General features: G+C 43.1%; 1 protein-coding gene across 1 annotated transcript in view; it reads left to right on the top strand.

Moving 5' to 3' along the window:
• Positions 1–4,275: 4,275 nt before the first annotated feature.
• LOC137544515 (amine oxidase [flavin-containing] B-like) overlaps positions 4,276–19,662 on the top strand; it is a 223,187-nt gene continuing 207,800 nt past the window's right edge. The window contains exon 1 of the mRNA XM_068265601.1: positions 4,276–4,426. Within this exon, the coding sequence (XP_068121702.1) occupies positions 4,381–4,426 (46 nt within the window). The 5' untranslated portion in view covers positions 4,276–4,380. The remainder of the gene's footprint in view (positions 4,427–19,662) is intronic.

The following is a 19,662-nucleotide window of genomic DNA, read 5'->3' as shown; positions in this document are numbered from 1 at the left end:
AGGCCCTGAGGAAGGGTTGCTCTACATGTGACCTCAGCTTACTAGCAGCAGTCTCTGCCATCAAAACCATAGGAAACTGTATTGTTAGGTGACATCATGAACTGGATGACATCTGGAGTAAATGCTTCCTATAATGGTGTGTAGAAGCAGCATGCTGACATTAGGCCGAAAGATTGAGGACCAGAGATGGAGCATGGGTCATCAAGAGCATTAGCAGTGTAACTGGCATAGAGAGCGGAATGTAATGCATCATCAGTGCCACGCAGAAGTGTATAATACAATTTGCGTGAATAGAGGACTGAAAAACGGTAGCAGAAGGTGGAGACGGTGGTTCCGTAAAATGGAGCGTAGACCACATTGTTAACTGGAATTAAGAGCTGGGTGTAGTGCATCATCAAGGCCATTCAGAAGTGTATAATACAATCTGCATTATAGTGGAGTGGAGGATTGAAAGGTGGCAGCAGCAGAAGGAGGAAGAGGAAGTGGCAGGAGGAGGAGAATGTGGCGTGGACCACATTGGTAACTGGCATGGAGAGCTGGTTGTAGTGCATCATTAATGCCACCCTGAAGCAACAATGCAAATAATGAATTCAATTAATATTCTTGCACTAATGTGTGCCTCAACCTGTGTGCATTTAAAAATGTGCAATTGACAGCAATAATGCAAACAATTCACGCAATTAAATTTCTTGTGCTAATGTAATCCTCAACCAGTGTTACCTAATTACACTTTCCCACACGCTGCACAATTCAATCCTTGCCCCTTGGTCTTTCTTTCTTTCCTCCACCCTTCCCCCACCCCCTCACATAATATCTTCATCCACCTGCCTCCTCACCCTTCTTAAATGTCCTGCTTTTAGTGCGCCTCAATCTTTCTTTTTTTTTTTCTTTCCTTTTTCTCCCAGGCTCACCCTTCCCCTCATGCCAACCCTCTTTTTTTTCCCTCTGCCCATCCACATTAACTCTGATCTATCAGCTCACAATCTCTTACATTTACATGCATTCCTTACTACTTCATTCTCGCATTTTTTCCCATACTGTGGTCACAATGGCAGGATTAGCTCCTAATTACTATGGCCACCACTGCTTTCCCACACTCAGGTCTAAACTCCTCACCTGCTTTTACAGTGGTTGTCTTTGTGGTGACCCTTGTTTGTGAGTATACTTATCTCATGTTTCATTCTAAATCACATGTTTTAAACATACTACACCATATTGGACTTTCGGTATTTGCGATAATTCAGGTTGGAGTGAGCTCCAAGATGTCTCCCAGTGCATCACTGCTGAATATATGCAAATTAACCATTGTCGTCCTTAGAAGCTAAACACACCTCCAGATCCACTGGAATGCAATGATGTGTCAGCTTGTAATTAGTACAGAGCCATAATAATCCAACACACTTCAAAAAACAGATCCATGGGCTCCGTTTTAGAAAACTGAACGGAGAGTCCGTATTTTGCAGATTGTCACGGAGCCCAGATACCCGCAGAGGCAATGAAAGGCAACACTGTCAGAACCCGCTCTGCTGGCCTTGATTCCCTGGACAGTGTGGTTTCCTATGCAGTTTGCATAGGTCAGTCCAGGGAAAAGAGGCCTTTCTGTCAGGTTGCAAGGCTGGCTGATTTGCATCCACTTGTCATGCAAATTGCTTGTCTGCTTCCTTTGAAGGTTTCTAGTATAAATGTCACTTCCTCCCAGAATTCCTTGCTCGACATAGTTCCTGATTAGGGAAACTAACCTTAGAGCCTCAGCATCTTTATTGCTATATTCTAGTATAGTTAATTCTTGGGGAGTGCTCCTTGCATTCCTATTAGTGCAGTCAGGTTGTGTATAATTTGTACTGCCTGTTCGGTCTCATCTTGTCTGTGCGATTGTACTATTGCCAGTGGTGGCTGATAGTTCTGTCCTGTTCTTAGATCGCAGTCGCCCTAGCGTTAGAGGCGGTGGATCTTTCTTGTCTGAACCTGGGAGTATAACCTTAGCTGCGGTTGCTACTGGTTATTCCTTCTGTCTGTCTTGTCTGGAACGAACGCTTGCTGTTGTCTGGTGTGAGGCAACCGATTAGCAAGCGTTCCTCTCTTGTCTGAACCTTAGAGTATAACCTTAGCTGCGGTCGCTACTGGTTACTCCTTTTGTCTGTCTTGTCTGGAAAGAACGCTTGCTGTTGTCTGGTGTGAGGCAACCGATTAGCAAGCGTTCTTGCTGTCTATTTGTTTTCTTTCTCCGTGTTCATTTGTTAGTTAAGGTAGCCATACACTGGTCGATTTGCCATTAGATCAACCAGCTGACAGATCCCTATCTGATCGAATCTGATCAGAGAGGGATCGTATGGCTGCCTTTACTGCAAACAGATTGTGAATCGATTTCAGCCTGAAACCGATCACAATCTGTTGAGCTGCTCCTGCCGCCTGTGCCCCCTCCCCTATACATTACCTGACGCTGGCTCCCGGGCGTCTTCTCCGCGCTGCACCGCACCGCTCTGTTCTTGCTCCATCCCGGCGCTTCCTGTGTCACTCCGTGACCAGGAAGTTCAAATAGAGCGCCCTCTATTTGAACTTCCTGGTCACTGCAGTGACACAGGAAGCGCCGGGATGGAGCCGGAACAGAGCGTTGCAGCGCTGAGAAGACGCCCGGGAGCCAGCGTCAGGTAATGTATACCTGATCGGATCGGCCGCGCTAGCGACACGCACCCTACCCGCGGGCGATCGAGGGTAATTTCCCGCACGGCGCGATCGACGGCCCGATCCGATTTCGGGAGGAAATCGGATCGGCGGGTGCGTTTAGCGCGAACGATTGGCAGCAGATTCGATCCCAGGATCGAATCTGCTGTCGAAACGGCCGCGAATCGGGCCAGACGTATGGCCACCTTTAGGGTTGGTACGTTTTGTCACTGTTGCACTTATCGTGCGGTGGCCGTGCAATTAACGCGCTTGTCTCTGTTGTGCATAACGTGCTGGGACCGCGTTTAGCTAGTTCATGTGTTATTTTCCTTGGCGTTCAGATTATGGTTATTTGCGGTGTCTTCCTTACTCAGTTCACGCTCTGTCTTTGCTCAGTCTTGTGTTGCTGATAGCAATCGCCTCTCTTGTGATTAGCTTTCTTACTCTGGTCTGTTCTGATGTGTTATGTCTACCGTCGCTGGGTGGCGACTAGATTGGTAGACACTCACATAGTCTGTCTCTGTTCTTGCTTTCTTCTGTGTTGCTACCTTGTTGTCCATTCTTGCTAAATCGTACAATTTAAATCTGGCATCTGTGGCTGTACAGAGGACTTATCCCTCTGTACTCCACAGCTCCATCTGCTGGTTGGAATTCTCCTCTACAAGCCTATATTGGGTACTTTGCTTCTGTGACTGTGGTGGTTACCTTCTGCTTCAGCGCACGCGGTGTGCGCTTACTGGAAATCGCCCGCAGTTCGTTACAAACACAAACACAGATCTCCCTCTACACAGAGAACTTTTGCACACAAAACAGATGCCAAAGTAGATTACCTACAGCCTGTTTCTCCCCTCAGCGTCATCTTTGCGGATGTCTTTATCCAATAGAAACACACAGGAAGGAAGGACAAGTTTTTGACATAATTAATGTTTTAATGGACTGGAAACGTATATGCTGCAAAAGCACAACATTTAGAAAAACTGATCAGTTTTTTGAAAAACTGATTGTTTAAAATGCATTCCGATCTGCAACCTGACAAGTGTGGACCGACCCGAACTGAAAATGTATACCAATATATTGTGCCTATAGTATGTATTAGCTATTAGTGCATACACAGGAAATACTGTTCAATAAAACACTTTAAAAACAAAATTAAATAAAGTTCCATAAAGCCTGAAAATGTCTATATAATTAATTTAAGTGCTATGTTTTTCATAGGATTCCTGGTAAAAGTTTTGTTAAAAAGATTGCTGAATAATGCAGAAAAATCTCAATAAACCATTCAGAACTAAGTAAAATGAGGGATAAAGTACAACAGTATTATGCTGTGCAGACAAGTTGGAAACTAAAAATCTGTTTATGCAACATTAAAGAAAAAGGTGAAGTTTAATCATTTACAATCACTCCATGGAAAGACTAATTGAGTAAATTATTACATAAAAGAGCATTGGCAGTTTAGATAAACTAAGCATGTATAGTAATCAAATGTTGCACCAGGATAATGAATGCTGCATGTTGTTTGTACAGGATAGATTCCAGTTTCTGAGTGTCCTAACACACCCACTCCTGCAATAGCCAATTGCTGGGAACTCCACTCCTTCTGCTGTGAGGGGAGTCTGTGAATAAACAATAACGGACATTATTCACTTCTGATAGCCTCAGCCTGGAGTGATCGTCTTTGCTTACTAACCAGGACACTATTGAGAAGAGAAAGACAGAGCCATGAAGGATACTTATGATGTGATTGTCATTGGGGGAGGCATTTCAGGTCTGTAGAATATGTACATTGTGAGAAACTGCATACAGTAGCAAAGATTTAACTGCAAATCACACTCAGAACTAGTCAGGTGGTTGTAATGCTACAACAAGAATCTTATAACTGTACATTACAGTGACAATGTGTATATATTCCAATATTAAGCTATGTGTTTTTTTATTTTTTATTTAAAGAAAGGTGATGATTGGGGAAATAAAACATATTAAAGACCATTAAAGTACAAGTATAATTTGAGCTCAATGGATTTATAACTGTACTTACTGTAAATATATCAATATCTATTATCTTTAATCTGTAGTACTGGAGGATGGGTGGATGAGTAATCATTCCCAAACCAAGAAGATCATAATGCCAAACTATGACTGCTACTCTCCTTTATTTACTATCTGTGTAGTGACAGAACACATTATACAAGAAAAAGTCAGTGCTTCTTTGTCCTTCCTTTAGTGATCTGTTATTATCTTTTCCAGTCATTATGATAGGGGAAATTATGGCATTTTGGCCATTAAATATACACCTCAAGATCTAAACACAACAGCCGATGGCTTTTGCACAATGCATGAGTGAGGCTCGGTTATGAGCTTGTGCAAGGATGTTATGATACAGAAGAACTGTGCTACCAATGTATATCATTAAAATAACAGTATCATTCTGCGCAACGGTTTTACTATTTTTCACAAACTTTATTCAAGTGAAGGATGGTAAAATTGTAATCTGACCTGCCAAACGCTTTTTTTTGTCATGCGTGGCAAACACGACATTTTATTTTACTCTTTAAAAAAACTCATCATCCAAGTAATGCAGTTAAATGCTTGTGTATAATGTTAAATGTATGAGTTGAAGTTTAGTACTAGGAAATATATACATAATACATTTAAAGCAACAGTGTAGTCCTTATAAAAATTACAAGAAGCTGTGTGTACAGATGCATGGTGGGCCACTACAGGGCTAGCCGGAGCCCAAGTTTGATTAAACAATACCATTAGATATTCAGTACTTAATTTTGCTGGATATATGGATTGCACTTTGGTAGACAATTTACATATAGAGTACCTTAAAGTAGAATTGTCACCATAAAAATCAAATTTCAACAGCAACTGGTCTGAGTGTATTAAGTGATAAAGATGCTAATCCTGCATTCAAAACTTTTTCTGCTGTTATGGTTTGGAATTATAACATACCTTAGGAGCACTGGTCTTTCAATTGCCATTAGCTGACAAAACAGTTGCATGCTGTGGGGTCTTTTTTATCTATAATATGTTCCTCCTCTTCCCTTTATTTCCCCCTCCTTCTAATGGCATAAAAAAGTGTAATTCCTAGTATAGACCTCAGTGGGAGTGTCTGAACACTCTTGGAGGAGGGCTGGTAACGATTACACAATTAGCAAGAGGAGAAAAAAAAAGAGTGAGAGAGAAAATTGTCAGGATTGGCTTCATTCAAAGGTAACCAAAATGTCTAGAATCATATTCTCTGCTTTTCCTTTATAAAGTTCACAGGAATCATAACGTGGACAGTGCAATACATCTGTTATGTAAGTAGAACTAGTATTTTTCTACTTATATATGTGTTTTTTTTTCTAGATTAGCATAGGTGTCACTTGTTCTTTACCCATTTGGGGACTGCCTCTATTAGATCCTACGCCGCACTTGTGGCTGTTCAAGCCTGATAGGATCTACTCCGCCTGCCGTTACCGCTCCCGACGCCATCGTGCACACCCGGGAGGGGAGATTAAGCTGTCATATGAAAGCTGACATCTCCCCTCAGTGACCAGAAGCCATTGCACATGGCTTATGATCACTATGATCGCCGGTGGATCATAGTGATCACTGTGACAGCTGCGGCGGTAGGGGGGAAATAAGAGGATCCACTCACCTCCCTGCCATTCCCCCGATGAGTGCTCCCCACCACTCTGGCCGGCATCCCCCGCTCACTCTGACGTCAGTGCCGGGTCCCGGCTTGATGATGTCATCAAGCCACTACCCGGAACTGAGCTACAGTATGAGCGGTGATGCCGGCCGGAGCAGAGGGGTCCACAGCGGCTCATCACTGGAGCCTGGGAGGTAAATAAATGCTGCTCCATTCAGGAGGGACACCTGGCCACACAGGGAACACACAACTCAGCTAGCAACAGAGGGGATCCAGCTGCCTGACCCCCCCAAACTCCCCCCCCCGCATGCAAATTTGGCCTGGTCCTTATAGGGGGTTAGATGGCCGTTTCCCCAAAGGGTTAAATACATATCATGCTAGAGGAGGTTGGGGCAGGCCAGGAAGGAGTAGCTTATGGGGGAATCTGGGAGTCCCCTTTTAATAAGAGGGCACCCAGGCCAGATCATGTTTACCCCCTTATCCTGCGGCACTGGAAGTGGCAAGTGATGACCATCCCGCCAAAGTGGGATAAAAATTAACTCACCTCTCCGGGATCCACACTTGGCCTTCCTAGGCATCCCATCTCATTGGTAACAGCACCGCACGTGATCATGTAATGCTTAAGTGATCAAAGATGGCATTAGCACTATAAAGACAGGAAGCCTAAGAGGAAGATGGGCCATGTGTGAACCACAGAGAGGTGAGTTACTTCACCACTCTGCATTTGCCCCCCCCCCCTCTCATATACTGGGGGCCTCTCTGGCTACCTATACTGGAGATCTCTCTGGCTACCTACATTCAAAGGGGCTCTCTGGCTCCTTAAACTGGGGGCGGGGTTCTCTGGCTACCTATACTGGGGGGCTAGAGGGGGCTAGGAGAAGGGACTCTCTGGCTACCTATTCTGATAGGGGGGGGGCTCTGTGGATACTTGCACTGAGGGACTTGCTGGATACCTATACTGGGGGGCTCTTTGGATACCTATACTGGCGGTCTCTCTGGGTACCTATACTGAGAGAGGGGGCTCCCTGGCTAGGAATTCAGTGTGTGAGTGTGTGTGTGTGGGGAGAGGAGCGGCTCTGTACTGGTAGGTAGGGGATACTGGTAGGGAAGTTCTGGCTACTCATACTGGATGGCTCTCTGGCAGTTGGAAGTAGCTGTTATTTCCCTCAATGCAACAAAGCTTCCACAGTGTGATGTCAGTACCTAGGTGCTGTCATCGCACTGTGAAAGGAGTTTCACCACAGTATCATTCATTCAGAGCCCCCTGATGATCTGTTTGAGAAAAAGTAAAGATTCTCATGGGAAAGGGGGTATTAGCTACACGTTTCCCTTTTTTTAAAAAAAAACATTTTTTCTTTGACTTTTTAAAATCAATTTTCTCAAAAACTACAAAGTTGTTTTTTTTTTTTTAAAATCCCATTTTCCCACTGTTCTCTTTAACATACCAAGCAATTTTGGTGATTCTAGTATGTGTGGGTGCTTTACCATTGACCATGAATGTCATTGACTTCACTGCAATTCAAATTTGATAATTCAATTGATAAATCTTGGCCTGTTCGATTAAATGGCTGTTGAACCAAACAATGAGGTATTTGACCAACGTTAGCTATCGTCAGTCAATGGGAACGCAATGGTATGCATTTTTCATATGTTTCCATGCGTATTTATATGCGTTTTTCCCAAAAATATTTTTGATGCTGTATTTCCGCTTCCTATTGTCTTCCTAGTGATTTGCATAAATGGAAATATAAAAAAGCATGAAAAACGCATACAACGTATGTGCGAATCACAAACGTATTTAAACACACGCAAAATGCATGAGAAACACACCGCAAACGCACCAAAAACACAGAAAAAACGCACAAAAAATACACACAACTTTAACAGAAAGCATGACATAAAATGCAGCCTTTCACGCTATGTTATGTGTGCACATTGCCATAGATTATTCATGGATTTCAGCAGGAAATCTATAGAAATCTATTTCTTAACTGTACTACACATACAAATCATGATATCATAAGTTTTATTTTCACTTCAGATTCCCTTTAAGTACTTTGCAGGGACCATGGGGACCACTATTAGCTGGAGGGCCTGGGGTCTGGGGGCTGTCACCAGCTGGTCTACAGCTGAGCCCCACCTCTCCACCTTTTAAGCCAGATCTTCCATCTGGACCGATCAATAATTTTCATTGATTTCGGATGAAAGTTTATCAAAATTATGATCTGGTGGCCTTGTCGGGACATCAATGTCTGGCAGATTCAATCACAGAGATCAATTATGCTTGGAAAAATAGATTAGTGTATGGGCACCATTACACTGATGTTTATACAGTGTCAAAACATTTCTGACTATGTCCAAAATTAAAAGCCAATCAATTACTTGTTTTTTTATGTTGAATACCTTTGAATATCACAGTAAATATAATGCATTCCTTTAATGTACGAGCTTGCATGTTAGAACTAATGTTCAGAAAACAGACTTGCAGAAAACAAATTAAAGGGAGGTAATTAAACAATATAAAACGGTTTTCATTTGAAACTAATATTTGGATAGCTTTCACATCATTGCCTTCTAACATATTTGGAGGCATGCCACAAAATGTTACAGATATAGAGCTAACTAAGTTTGGCAAGTGTTTCAAGCACTATGATTGTAAGCACAGTAGATGCTTATGTTCCTGTATTCATGTTATACCTTATATGGCTACAGAACTGTGATACAAAATACCATACATTTTTAAAAGGTTTTAGACTTAATGTTTGTTACAGATTACCCAGCAAGCTCATGGTGAACCAGAACTCCTAGGAAGGTGTTTAAGGGGCTAAAGAGCTTGCTGGGTAATCTATAACTCAGGGTGTTTCAGTCCTACCACATAGAATCACATTAATCCATGTCATGCACATGGCATGATGATGACCAACCAGTTTAAATGCATATTGGATTTTTGTTGCTCTGCACAATTAACAAGCTGACACATCATTGCATTCCAGCGGTTCTCGAGGTATGTTGAGCTTACAGGGACACCAAAGGGACGATTTGCATATTCAGCAGTATTGCATCGTGGGAAACCTCATATGCTTACTCCAACCTGAATAATCACAAATACCTTTTGTTTTAAGAAGGCAAACTTCTGTTTTGATTAGCATTTAAAATGGAATATAACCCTGCATTTCATCTTTGCTCTAAAACATTATTTACAGGATATTATATGCAACCAGCATTTTTTTTTGTTACTAGACCAGCATTGGAAGTGTTACACACAGAGCTTGAAAGTTCAGTGCAGTGAAATGCAGACGCATCCGAACTTTAGATAATGTTATCTTGTGTTTACTTAAATGTATCAAGTGAGGAATGTGACACATTCTCTGACTGTGGAGAAGCTGCTCAACACAGACAGAGAGTCAAAGCATGTCTGCCTGAATGAATGAATGATTAAAACCAGTTATTAATAAAATGCAAAGTCAGCTCACAAAGCAAAAAACTGTACTTTTAGGAACCTATAACATCTAAATGAATAATAATACTTATGTACAAATGCAAATATGATAACTGTATGGCATATAAAAAGTAGGAAAACATGTTTTTATTGAATATTATGTCAGGGTTTTAAACCGCTTTAAGTAAGAGGGCATGTTGGGCAGCACGGTGGCGTAGTGGTTAGCGCTTTCGTCTGGCAGCGCTGGGTCCCCGGTTCGAATCCCATCCAGGTCAACATCTGCAAGGAGTTTGTATGTTCTCCCTGTGTCTGCGTGGGTTTCCTTTCGGGCACTCTGGTTTCCTCCCACATCCCAAAAGCATACAGATAAGTTAATTGGCTTCCCCCTAAATTGGCCCTAGACTACAATACATACACTACACAATACATACATAGACATATGACTATGGTAGGGACTAGATTGTGAGCTCCTCTGAGGGACAGTTAGTGACAAGACTATATATACTCTGTACAGCACTGCAGAAGATGTTGGCGCTACATAAATAATAATGTTGGTCCTTTTTAGCCCCTTACACACTCATAGGAAATCTGGTTCACCATAAGCTTGCTGGGAATCTGTAATGCCAAGAGTCCTCAAGGCAATCATACCATTTATAAAAAATGGGGTGTAGTGAGACCTTCAACTAAAGTCAAGCCTACAAAGGTTTAAAGTCAGGTATTCAAAAACAAACAGATGTTCTCATCTCTTCAGTGACCTTGTTGTAAAAAAGGCAGGTTCTTTGGGTTGGGGTACATAGCACATAGCACTATTAAGCCATTGCACTCTGCTTGTTTGCTAAGTGGCATGGAATATGTTATCAAACTCTCAGCCTTCACCATTTACCTACTGTATGTGTTCCACCAATTATTACTATCGTTATTTTTTTTATCCCTGATTTAGATTTATTGACAACACCTTTTGTTGTGTGGATCAGTTGTAGAATATATAATACATAATAATAATTACCCGGACAAACAAGGTAGTTACAGATAATACAGAGTTTTTCAGCACACGATGTAAAATATACATAGGTATAAGACAAAAAAGGAGGTCCAGTGTGTTATAATTTAAGTAGGCCTCAGTTATTTGGACTGAGTTTAGGTAAAAGCCTTGTTCGCAGAATATACCTTTAAAATAGAGTTTCTTGTGATGCAGGCAGAAGCATCTCAGTGTCTGCTTGAAGCAGATGGATAACAAGCAGATACTGAGAACATGTTCCTGAAGGAAGGCCACAGGCCTACACTGTCCCAGACAAATAGACTACGAGAACAATCAACATAGGCCATGTTTACAAAATATCACATTCCTGTAAGTAAGTGAAAAGTGGTCATTAAATATTAATCGAGTAGGTGGGTATTATGACACTACGAGGGGTCTAAGCCAATAGTCGTGTCTGGGGGATAGCTAAGATGAGGTCACATTTAACTCTTTCCTAGTCGGTATTAAAGAGCCGGATGGGCTGACGGAGCTCACTCTGATTCCTACTTTCATGCTCTCTATCTGCTGACTAGAACACCTAATAATTTCCTATCTTTATGTAATCTGATATAATGTATGCTGTACATAGGTAGTCTAGAAGATGTAACTTAGAATAGACATAAGAGGACCTGATTATCTTCAGCAGGAAGATAATCACGCTGCTGTAACGCAACATGTAACACAACATGAGGATTTGCTTGGCTAGGATATGATGAACTATATCTGTATAGCTGTGTACTTAAAGGGGTTCTTTCGTGAAAAAAAGTAGGCAGTTAAAAAATGTGACAGATGACAGGTTTTGGGCCAGTCCATCTTTTTAAGGGGGATTCTCAGGGCTTTCTATGTTTTCAACAGCATTTCCTGAACAACAGTTGCAAAATCTAACTGACATAATAGTGTGCAAGTGATTAGGGAGGCCGGCTGGTATCTTGCTATTTTGGCAGTTAAACTGCTGTTCAGGAAATGCTGTTGAAAACAAAGAAAGCCCTGAGAATCCCCCTTAAAAAGATGGACTGGCCCAAAACCTGTCATCTGTCACATTTTTTAACTGCCTACTTTTTTCGCGAAAGAACCCCTTTAATAAACTCCATCAAACTTTGAAGACGACTGAGAAAGTCTATCTCCTGCTTGCTGTGATGAGTCGTGTTTGCAACTCTTGCTGATGAGTTTGCTGGTGCCGGAGCAAAAGGTGATTTATAACACAGTGATCCAAAGATGAGAGACTAGAGCAAGAGCGCTGTTCATATAAGCTTACAGCCTAAATTCAGATACTATTCTGTTCCAGCATCTTGTTGCTCTGAGTTCTGGCAATTTACTTTGGCCTGCCCTGCCCGTATTCCTGTCCGGACATAACCTGCCTCATGTGAACCCTTGCCTTTCAATACTATATGTTTGTGTGTGTATTATTAATGCTTGTACTTGAGATAGTCTGCTGAGAGGGCGTTGCACTGAGTTTGTCTTTTTTGTTTCATAACTGCTTACTGTGTCACCATAATTTTTTTTTACATACACACTATGCGGTTCAGTGGTGTTGTGGATAACACTCTGACTTTGCATGGCTATGGTTCTAGGTTGAGCCTATGCCAGATTCCTCTCTAATGCTCGGTCCACACTTGCAGATCAGATCCCGTTTCAAACGGATCAGTTTTTCTAAAAACTGATCAGTTTTTTTAAATGTTGTGGTTTTGTAGTATTCATTTCCAGTCCGTTTAAGAGTATGTCAGAAATGTGTCCTTCCTTCATAGGTGTTTCTATTGGATAAGAAGTCTGCAAAGTTGATGCTGAGGGGAGGAGCAGGAAGTAGGCAATCCATTTTGGCATCCGTTTTGTGTGCAAAGTTCTGTGTGTGAAGGGAGATCAGTGTTTGTGTTGCCTTTCATTACCTCCGTGGGGATCCGAGCTCTGGGAAAAAGTGCAAAATCCGGACTCCCATGGATCCCTCTTTTAACCAGAGTGAGGAGGGCTGCTATTTTTAACATTGCATCCGTGGCTCAGTTTTTGTCCGAACTTGCTCTAGGGCCAGCTCTAGGGCCTGTCTCTACTAGTTTTTCAGTGCGTCAGTTTTTCTGTATGAGTTTTCTAACAGTTTTGCATTGCTTTCAATTGTTTAACTGCGTATGAAAAATGCATTCAAGTTTTATCTAGCCCATCGATTAATATTGGTTGCAGTTTTCCCGTGCAGAAATTGCACAGAAAAACTGATGAGTGGAGACAGGCCATTTGTGTGGAATCATACCCAAACAGACTGGTAAAATACATTGTTCCCCCTCTTCTGTTCAAAATTGGCTGTAAATTATGTTAGGGTTACTAGATTATGAATAAGGTAGGGATTAGATTGTTGTGACAAACACCCGCCAATCCTATCTTACTATGCCACAGTTTGTCATTCAGGTCTCATTCACTAGGCTTCTGAAGTGGAATACACTGTGAGCAAAGTAAACGTTTACGATTGAATGGTGTGCCCATACATGATACCATCTTGATTGTATGTACAAATGGTAAAAAGTTATCTATTCAACACTGGAAATGTGGTATTTTGCTGCCACCCCTCTCCAGATTGAAACGAAATGGAGAGACCTCGTACTAGCTATTCCAAAAAGGATGAAAATGGTTATTTGCAATCTAATTAGCAAATCAACAATTTATAAAGATAAGACAATTAGAGATGGCCCGAACCTCAGATTTTTGGTTTGCGAACCGTAAGCGAAAGTTCGGTTCGTGCAAAATTTTATGAACCGCAATAGACTTCAGCTTCATAGGTGGGAGGCGAACTTGGAAAACTAGAAAAATGTATGTTGGTGTAATGATCTGCTCAGCTGTCGGCAGACAGCTGTTTGTCCATTCTTTAGGTCTGAATGCTGCAGGTCTCTGGAAATGAGACCTGTCTTCGCTTTGCAAGTTTCAGAGTTGCTCTGCTGAGGAATTTGCATACACTTGTCATGCAAATTGCCTAGCTGCCTCCTTTGAAGGCTTGCAGCATAAATACCATGTTCTCCCAGAATCCTTTGCTGATCATGATGGTTTGTTCCTGCTAATCTCTCCTGGAGTATCAGCCTTGCTTGTTTGCTAAAGATTATCTTAGAGTAATTCCTGGGGACTGCACTAGGCATCCCTTCTAGTGCAGTCAGGTTGTATTATCTGTATTGCCTTGTTCTGTCTCTCTGCCTCGATTGTCTTGTCACCAGCGGCGGTTGACAGGAAATCATTCTGTCTGTCTGGGAGTGTAGGCCAGAGCTGTGGTTGCTACTGGCTGCTCCATCTGTCTGGATCGCATCCACTCTAGCGGTAGCAGCGGTGGTTCCTTCTGTGTGCTGCCTTAGGGGTGCTAGCCAGAGCAGCGGTTGCTACTGGTAGCCCCATCTGTCTGTCTTGTCTGGTACGAACGCTTGCTGTAGGCTCGGTGAGGTAACCGTTTAGCAAGCGTTCGCGTTCTCTATTTTTTTGTTTGTCTTTCGTTGGTTAGTTAGGGTGGCACGCTTATCACTGGGCGCCTAATGCGTGGTGATCGTGTCGTAGACGAGTTCGCTGTTGCGAATGAGTGCGGTGTTCGCGTTTAGCTAGCGTTTGTTATTTTCCTTGATGTTCTGATTGTTCTTGCTTGCTGTGCCTTTTGCTACTCTCGTGTTCTGTCCTGCTCGGTCTTGTGTCTGTTGGCAATCGCCAGTCTTGCGATTGCGTTCGTACTTTGTTTCTGCAGATGTGTGTTCACCGTTGCTGGGTGGCGACTAGATTGGTGGACACACATTCATTCTGTCTATGTGCTCTTTCTCTACACTTGTGCTCTGTCTATTTGGTCTTGTATCACTTTTGGCAATTGCCACTTTTGCGATTGCGTTCCCACTTCGGTTCTGTTGTCACATATTCCGCTGAGCTGCGCTCACCAATAAAACCTATAAGACAAAAGGTCGCTATACATAGCGTAATTCTGTCACAGTATGATAAACTCCCAGTCACAGTATGATAAACACCCAGGTGATAGTGAAAAAGTGCACTTCTTGTGAGACCACTCCCCAATAATAGATTGCGCTCACCAAATTGTTGCCACCTCAGAGACCAGGTGGATCTAGCATATTACGGTGTAAATCACCTCACAATTGCGCACTCACATAATTTGTCTTGAAATATTGCACATCATATGTCCTGTGAGTGCGCAATTGTAGCGTGGGTGGCTTTTTATTCTAAGGCATAATACGCTATGATGGTCTTATGTGATTTTATGTTCCATATATGGTGGAAACTTTTATCCAAGTATCAAAGCAGCATTGAAGATTTAAAGTGCCAGTGGGGTGATTTACACCATAATATGCTAGATCCACCTGGTCTCTGAGGTGGCAACAATTTGGTGAGCGCAATCTATTATTGGGGAGTGGTCTCACAAGAAGTGCACTTTTTCACTATCACCTGGGTGTTTATCATACTGTGACAGAATTACGCTATGTATAGTGACCTTTTGTCTTATAGGTTTTATTGGTGAGCGCAGCTCAGCGGAATGTGTGATTTCAAAACTCTGGAAAAGTGAAGCAGCGATCCCAAACAAGGGACTTTTCTATTTAATGAACTTTCTGGCTGATTTTATGCTTCAGACATTTTACTACAGAACTCTGAACTAGCTTGTTGTTGAAAAAACCCTGCCCTTGATTAGATAATAAGGCTTTAAGAGTGACTGGTTACAATACACAGTGGTACAGTCCATAAGCGGTGTGAGATCACTAGACAGCGCAGCCCTACCTAATTGCGGTTCTGTTGTTGTGTGTTCACCGTCGCTGGGTGGCGACTAGATTGGTGGACACACATACATTCTGTCTCTGTGTTCTCTCTTTTTAAGGGCTATCTTGCCCTGCATTGCTTCAACTTGTACAATTCCCATCTGGCATCTGCGGCCGTGCAGAGGCTGTGCTCGTCTGCACTCCACAGCTCCATCTGCCGGTGGGAATCTCCCTCTACAGGTGCATAGCGCCATAGCTGGGTTCTCTCTATTACACGCTTGTGGAGGATTTCCGCAGTGTCAGCATGTGTCCTGTGTGCTGACCACGGAAATAAATCCCGCAATCGTTACAGCTGGCCACAAAAGTGATGGAAAAGATGCTGGCCACAAAAGTGATGGAAAAGATGTTTCAAGGGGTCTAACACCTGGAGGGGCGCATGGCAGAGTGGGATAGACGGCAAAAGTCCCGGGAAAAAATCTGGATTTGACACAAAGCAGCGTTTTAAGGGCCAAAATCACATTGCATGCTAAATTGCAGGCCTAAAGTGCTTTAAAACATCTTGCATGTGTATATATCAATCAGGGAGTGTAATTACTGCTTCACACTGACAGACCAAACTCACTGTGTAACGCACCGCAAACAGCTGTTTGTGTAGTGGCGGCCGTGCTGGACTGGTGCGCACCATGGCCAGAGTGCAGGCCATGGCGGTTTTCAAGCCCATATGGTCGCCAGGCTGAGGTAGCTGAATGACAGAACAGTGACTGTCCAGCTGATCAAATTTGGTCTGTCCACAATGAAGCAACAACCTTATTATCTTTTGTGTGTGCCCCCCCCCGAGACACTCATATAGCCGGCAGCATTGTGATATGCAAGCCCTTCACCGCGGCAAGGTAATGATCACGAAGGGGAATTGGCACATGTACATGCCTTTGGTTTTGTTGTTGCAGCCGCAATGCAGCCAGAAAAATTAGGCAGGCATGTACATGCACCAGAAAAATTATTATAGTGGCTGCTGCTAGCAGTGGCCTTAAAAATTCAGGAATCCGTCTGGAGTCCTGGACCCTGTTGGTGGTGGTGGAGAAGGCAGTAAAGCGGCCTGCAGGCAGAGATGCTGTGTGGGGAGCGACTTAGTCTTGGGGCAGGCAGTCCCACGGCGTGCAGGCAGAGATGCTGTGTGTGGGGACTGACTTAGTCTTTGGGCAGGCCTGACCGTGCTTTGCAGACCACGTGGTCAGATGGTACCTTTACCCAACGCTGTGTGCCAGAGATAACACCACTTGCCTTTCAACATCACGGTACAGTTTGGGTACGGCCTTTTTTGAGAAATAATTGCATATCTTCCACTGCGGTGTGTGGATTTGCTTTTGTATGCTGCTTTCCCTCAGGTGATCATCCCATTGCAGTTTGTGCTTTGTAATCATGTGCCTTCGTAAGGTAGTTATCCCTACGCGGGTCTTGGTCTTTCCACGGCTCAATTTTCGAGAGTACAGATGGCATTGCTCTCATCTGAGGCAGACACACAAAAAAAATGTCCACACCGCTGAACCCTGGGGTGAGGGCACTTTGGTGGTGGTGGCTGACTGAGTGTTAAGTGGGGTGCCAGAATCAGAGGAGGAGGAGGAAGATATGTCACGCTTCCGTGCGGATGCTGAGAAAGATGAGGTGTTCTGTGTTAAATAGTCAACTACGTTTTGAGAATATTGGGGGTTGTTGGCACGTGCTTTCTTCACACAAAATCACGACAGCGCAACCTTGAACAGACCTGCCAGGTGGCCTGCCTCTGCCTTTTGTTTTGTCCATATTGGGGGGGGATGAAGTGAAAGGTATTCACTGACTTGACTAATACAATGTGCAGTCACACAGGTGCAGTTAACAGGTATGCACGGAGTGGTATATCACACTGCGTGCGCTCACGTAGGTAGGTGGGTGCACTGAAGTGAACAACAGGTAGTAGGTATATGCAGGGATGGGTATTACATGTGCACCTGTCACACACAGACAGGTACCGGATAGGCACAGTGACACTGCGTGCGCTCACGTAGGTAGGTGGGTACACTGAAGTGAACAAAAGGTAGTAGGTATATGCAGTGATGGGTATTACATGTGAACCTGTCACACACAGACAGGCACAGTGACACTTACTGACAGGGCTGTATATAATGCAAGTGGGCCACACACACACACACACACACACACATAGATCACAAGAACAAGATTAGATCTCAAAAAAGATGTTGAGGGGTGCTTTTTAGCAATAACAATCAGCCATGAGCAAGCTAACAAGCATACAAGAGCCTAACTAAGCTTTACCTATGAGAGTCTGCAGGCTGCAGCAGCTATCACTTCACTAATTACTGCAAGCATACGAGTGAGTCCACTGCCTGACGCTGCCTGCCTTTAATAAGGGGGGGGGGGGGGGGAGGTGGGGCTCCAGGAGGGAGTGTAGCCTGATTGGCTACAATGTGCCTGCTGACTGTGATGAAGAGGGTCAAAGTTGACCCTCATGATGCACTATGGGTGCGAACCGAATTTTCGGAAAAGCCGCGATCGCGAACCACGGAAGTTCGCCGGCAAACCGTTCGGGCCATCTCTAAAGACAATGCGGTAGTGTGTCTATTCTGAGGACAGAGCGTTCTAGCATGGATTAGATTAATCAGGTAAGGGCAAAAAACTGGAATGATTAAATCATTCGTTTTATTATAAACTATACACACAAAATATACATTAAAAATAAATATATTTAGCGGTTGAACAGATTGGTTGGATAAGAATAAGCAGAACAGGGAGAATGATGAAGAATGTCTGAAAAGTTCAAAATACTGTGTTTGACTGTGTCCCATAAGTGATAAAGTCTTTGGTCCAAATGCAATTCAATTTTTCACCTACGTTTTCTCCTAGGTGCAATTTGTCAATAAAAATACCTTTTAAACCAAAATAATTTTGATAGTACTTTTCAGCAAACTTTTTGGTAATTTTTCCATTGCAAGGTGCTAAAAAGGTAATATAGATCAAAGATGAAAAATTATCTCCTAGGAGAAAACTCAGGAGAAAAAGTGAATGGCCATTTGTGCTAAATAATCCAGTATTGCGTTTTAGCCAGTGTCCGGCTGGAGTGTCTTTAAAGAGAACCTGAATAGAAAATAAAAAGTCAAAATAACCATACATAGGTCATACTTACCTCCTGTGTGGTCTACTCCTCAATCTCTTTCTCCTGTCCTGCGTCCCATTTGTCCACTGTGATAAATGGAATTCTCCGTCCTTATTTTAAAAATGGCCATTACCTCATAACAGCTTCCTGGTCAGCACACTGTTAAACTGTAATATCACCCACTTGAGCCATAGGGAAACATGAACATTACCTTGCACATTCACTTGTAACTGACAGCTGCTGATATATAACTGACAGCAACTGGTATATTTCAGTTATGACAAAATATTTTCAGAACTGGAAGGGATCACTAAGAAGAAAATGGTGAGCTTCTGAGAGGAACTGACGGTGAGGTTAGTATGTAATATTCATTTGCAGATACGTCATGCATTTATTTTATATAATTTTAGTTCAGTTTCCCTTTAAATGGAATTTGACAAAGATGATAAACAAAGGATGCATCCTTTGTCTATCATCTTTGTCAAATTCCATTTAGTGACACTTCAGCCGGAGTGGATCACTGAGTTTTACCCACTCTGCAGCTGGGGAGTGGCCATGCAAAGCAAAGTCCAGCCTTGCTGCAATTTGAGCTGTGGGCAGTCCCCCATCCAAGGACAGAGATCTGGCAGAATATCTGGTATGTCAATCTCTCAAGTCTCATAAGTCATATCAATAAATAGATTGCATATTAGTTTTCAGTAACTTAAGGCTTTACGAATTCAAACATCTGAAAGGTATTAAACTGTAAAGTCTGACTGAGAACTTGTACTGCCCAGCAGCTGTATGTGCAATTTGCTTGGGAACTTCCCACAATGTGTGTCAGCCTAGTGTGTCAGCCTAGTCTTAACCTTCCTGGCGGTAACGTTCGGGGTAAGCCACGCAAGAGGTTTTCTCAGGCCCTGCTGGGCCGATTTGAGTAATTTTTTTTTGCTGAACGCAGCTAGCACTTTGCTAGCTGCGTCAGCACTTCGATCGCCGCCGCCCCGCGCTCGATCGCTGCTATCCGCGTCGCAACACAAACCCCCCCCCCCTAGACCCCTGCGCTGCCTG

This window comes from Hyperolius riggenbachi, chromosome 2 (genome assembly GCF_040937935.1).
Source record: "Hyperolius riggenbachi isolate aHypRig1 chromosome 2, aHypRig1.pri, whole genome shotgun sequence".
Classification (NCBI taxonomy): domain Eukaryota; kingdom Metazoa; phylum Chordata; class Amphibia; order Anura; family Hyperoliidae; genus Hyperolius; species Hyperolius riggenbachi.
This window is presented reverse-complemented; position numbering and strand designations above follow the sequence as displayed.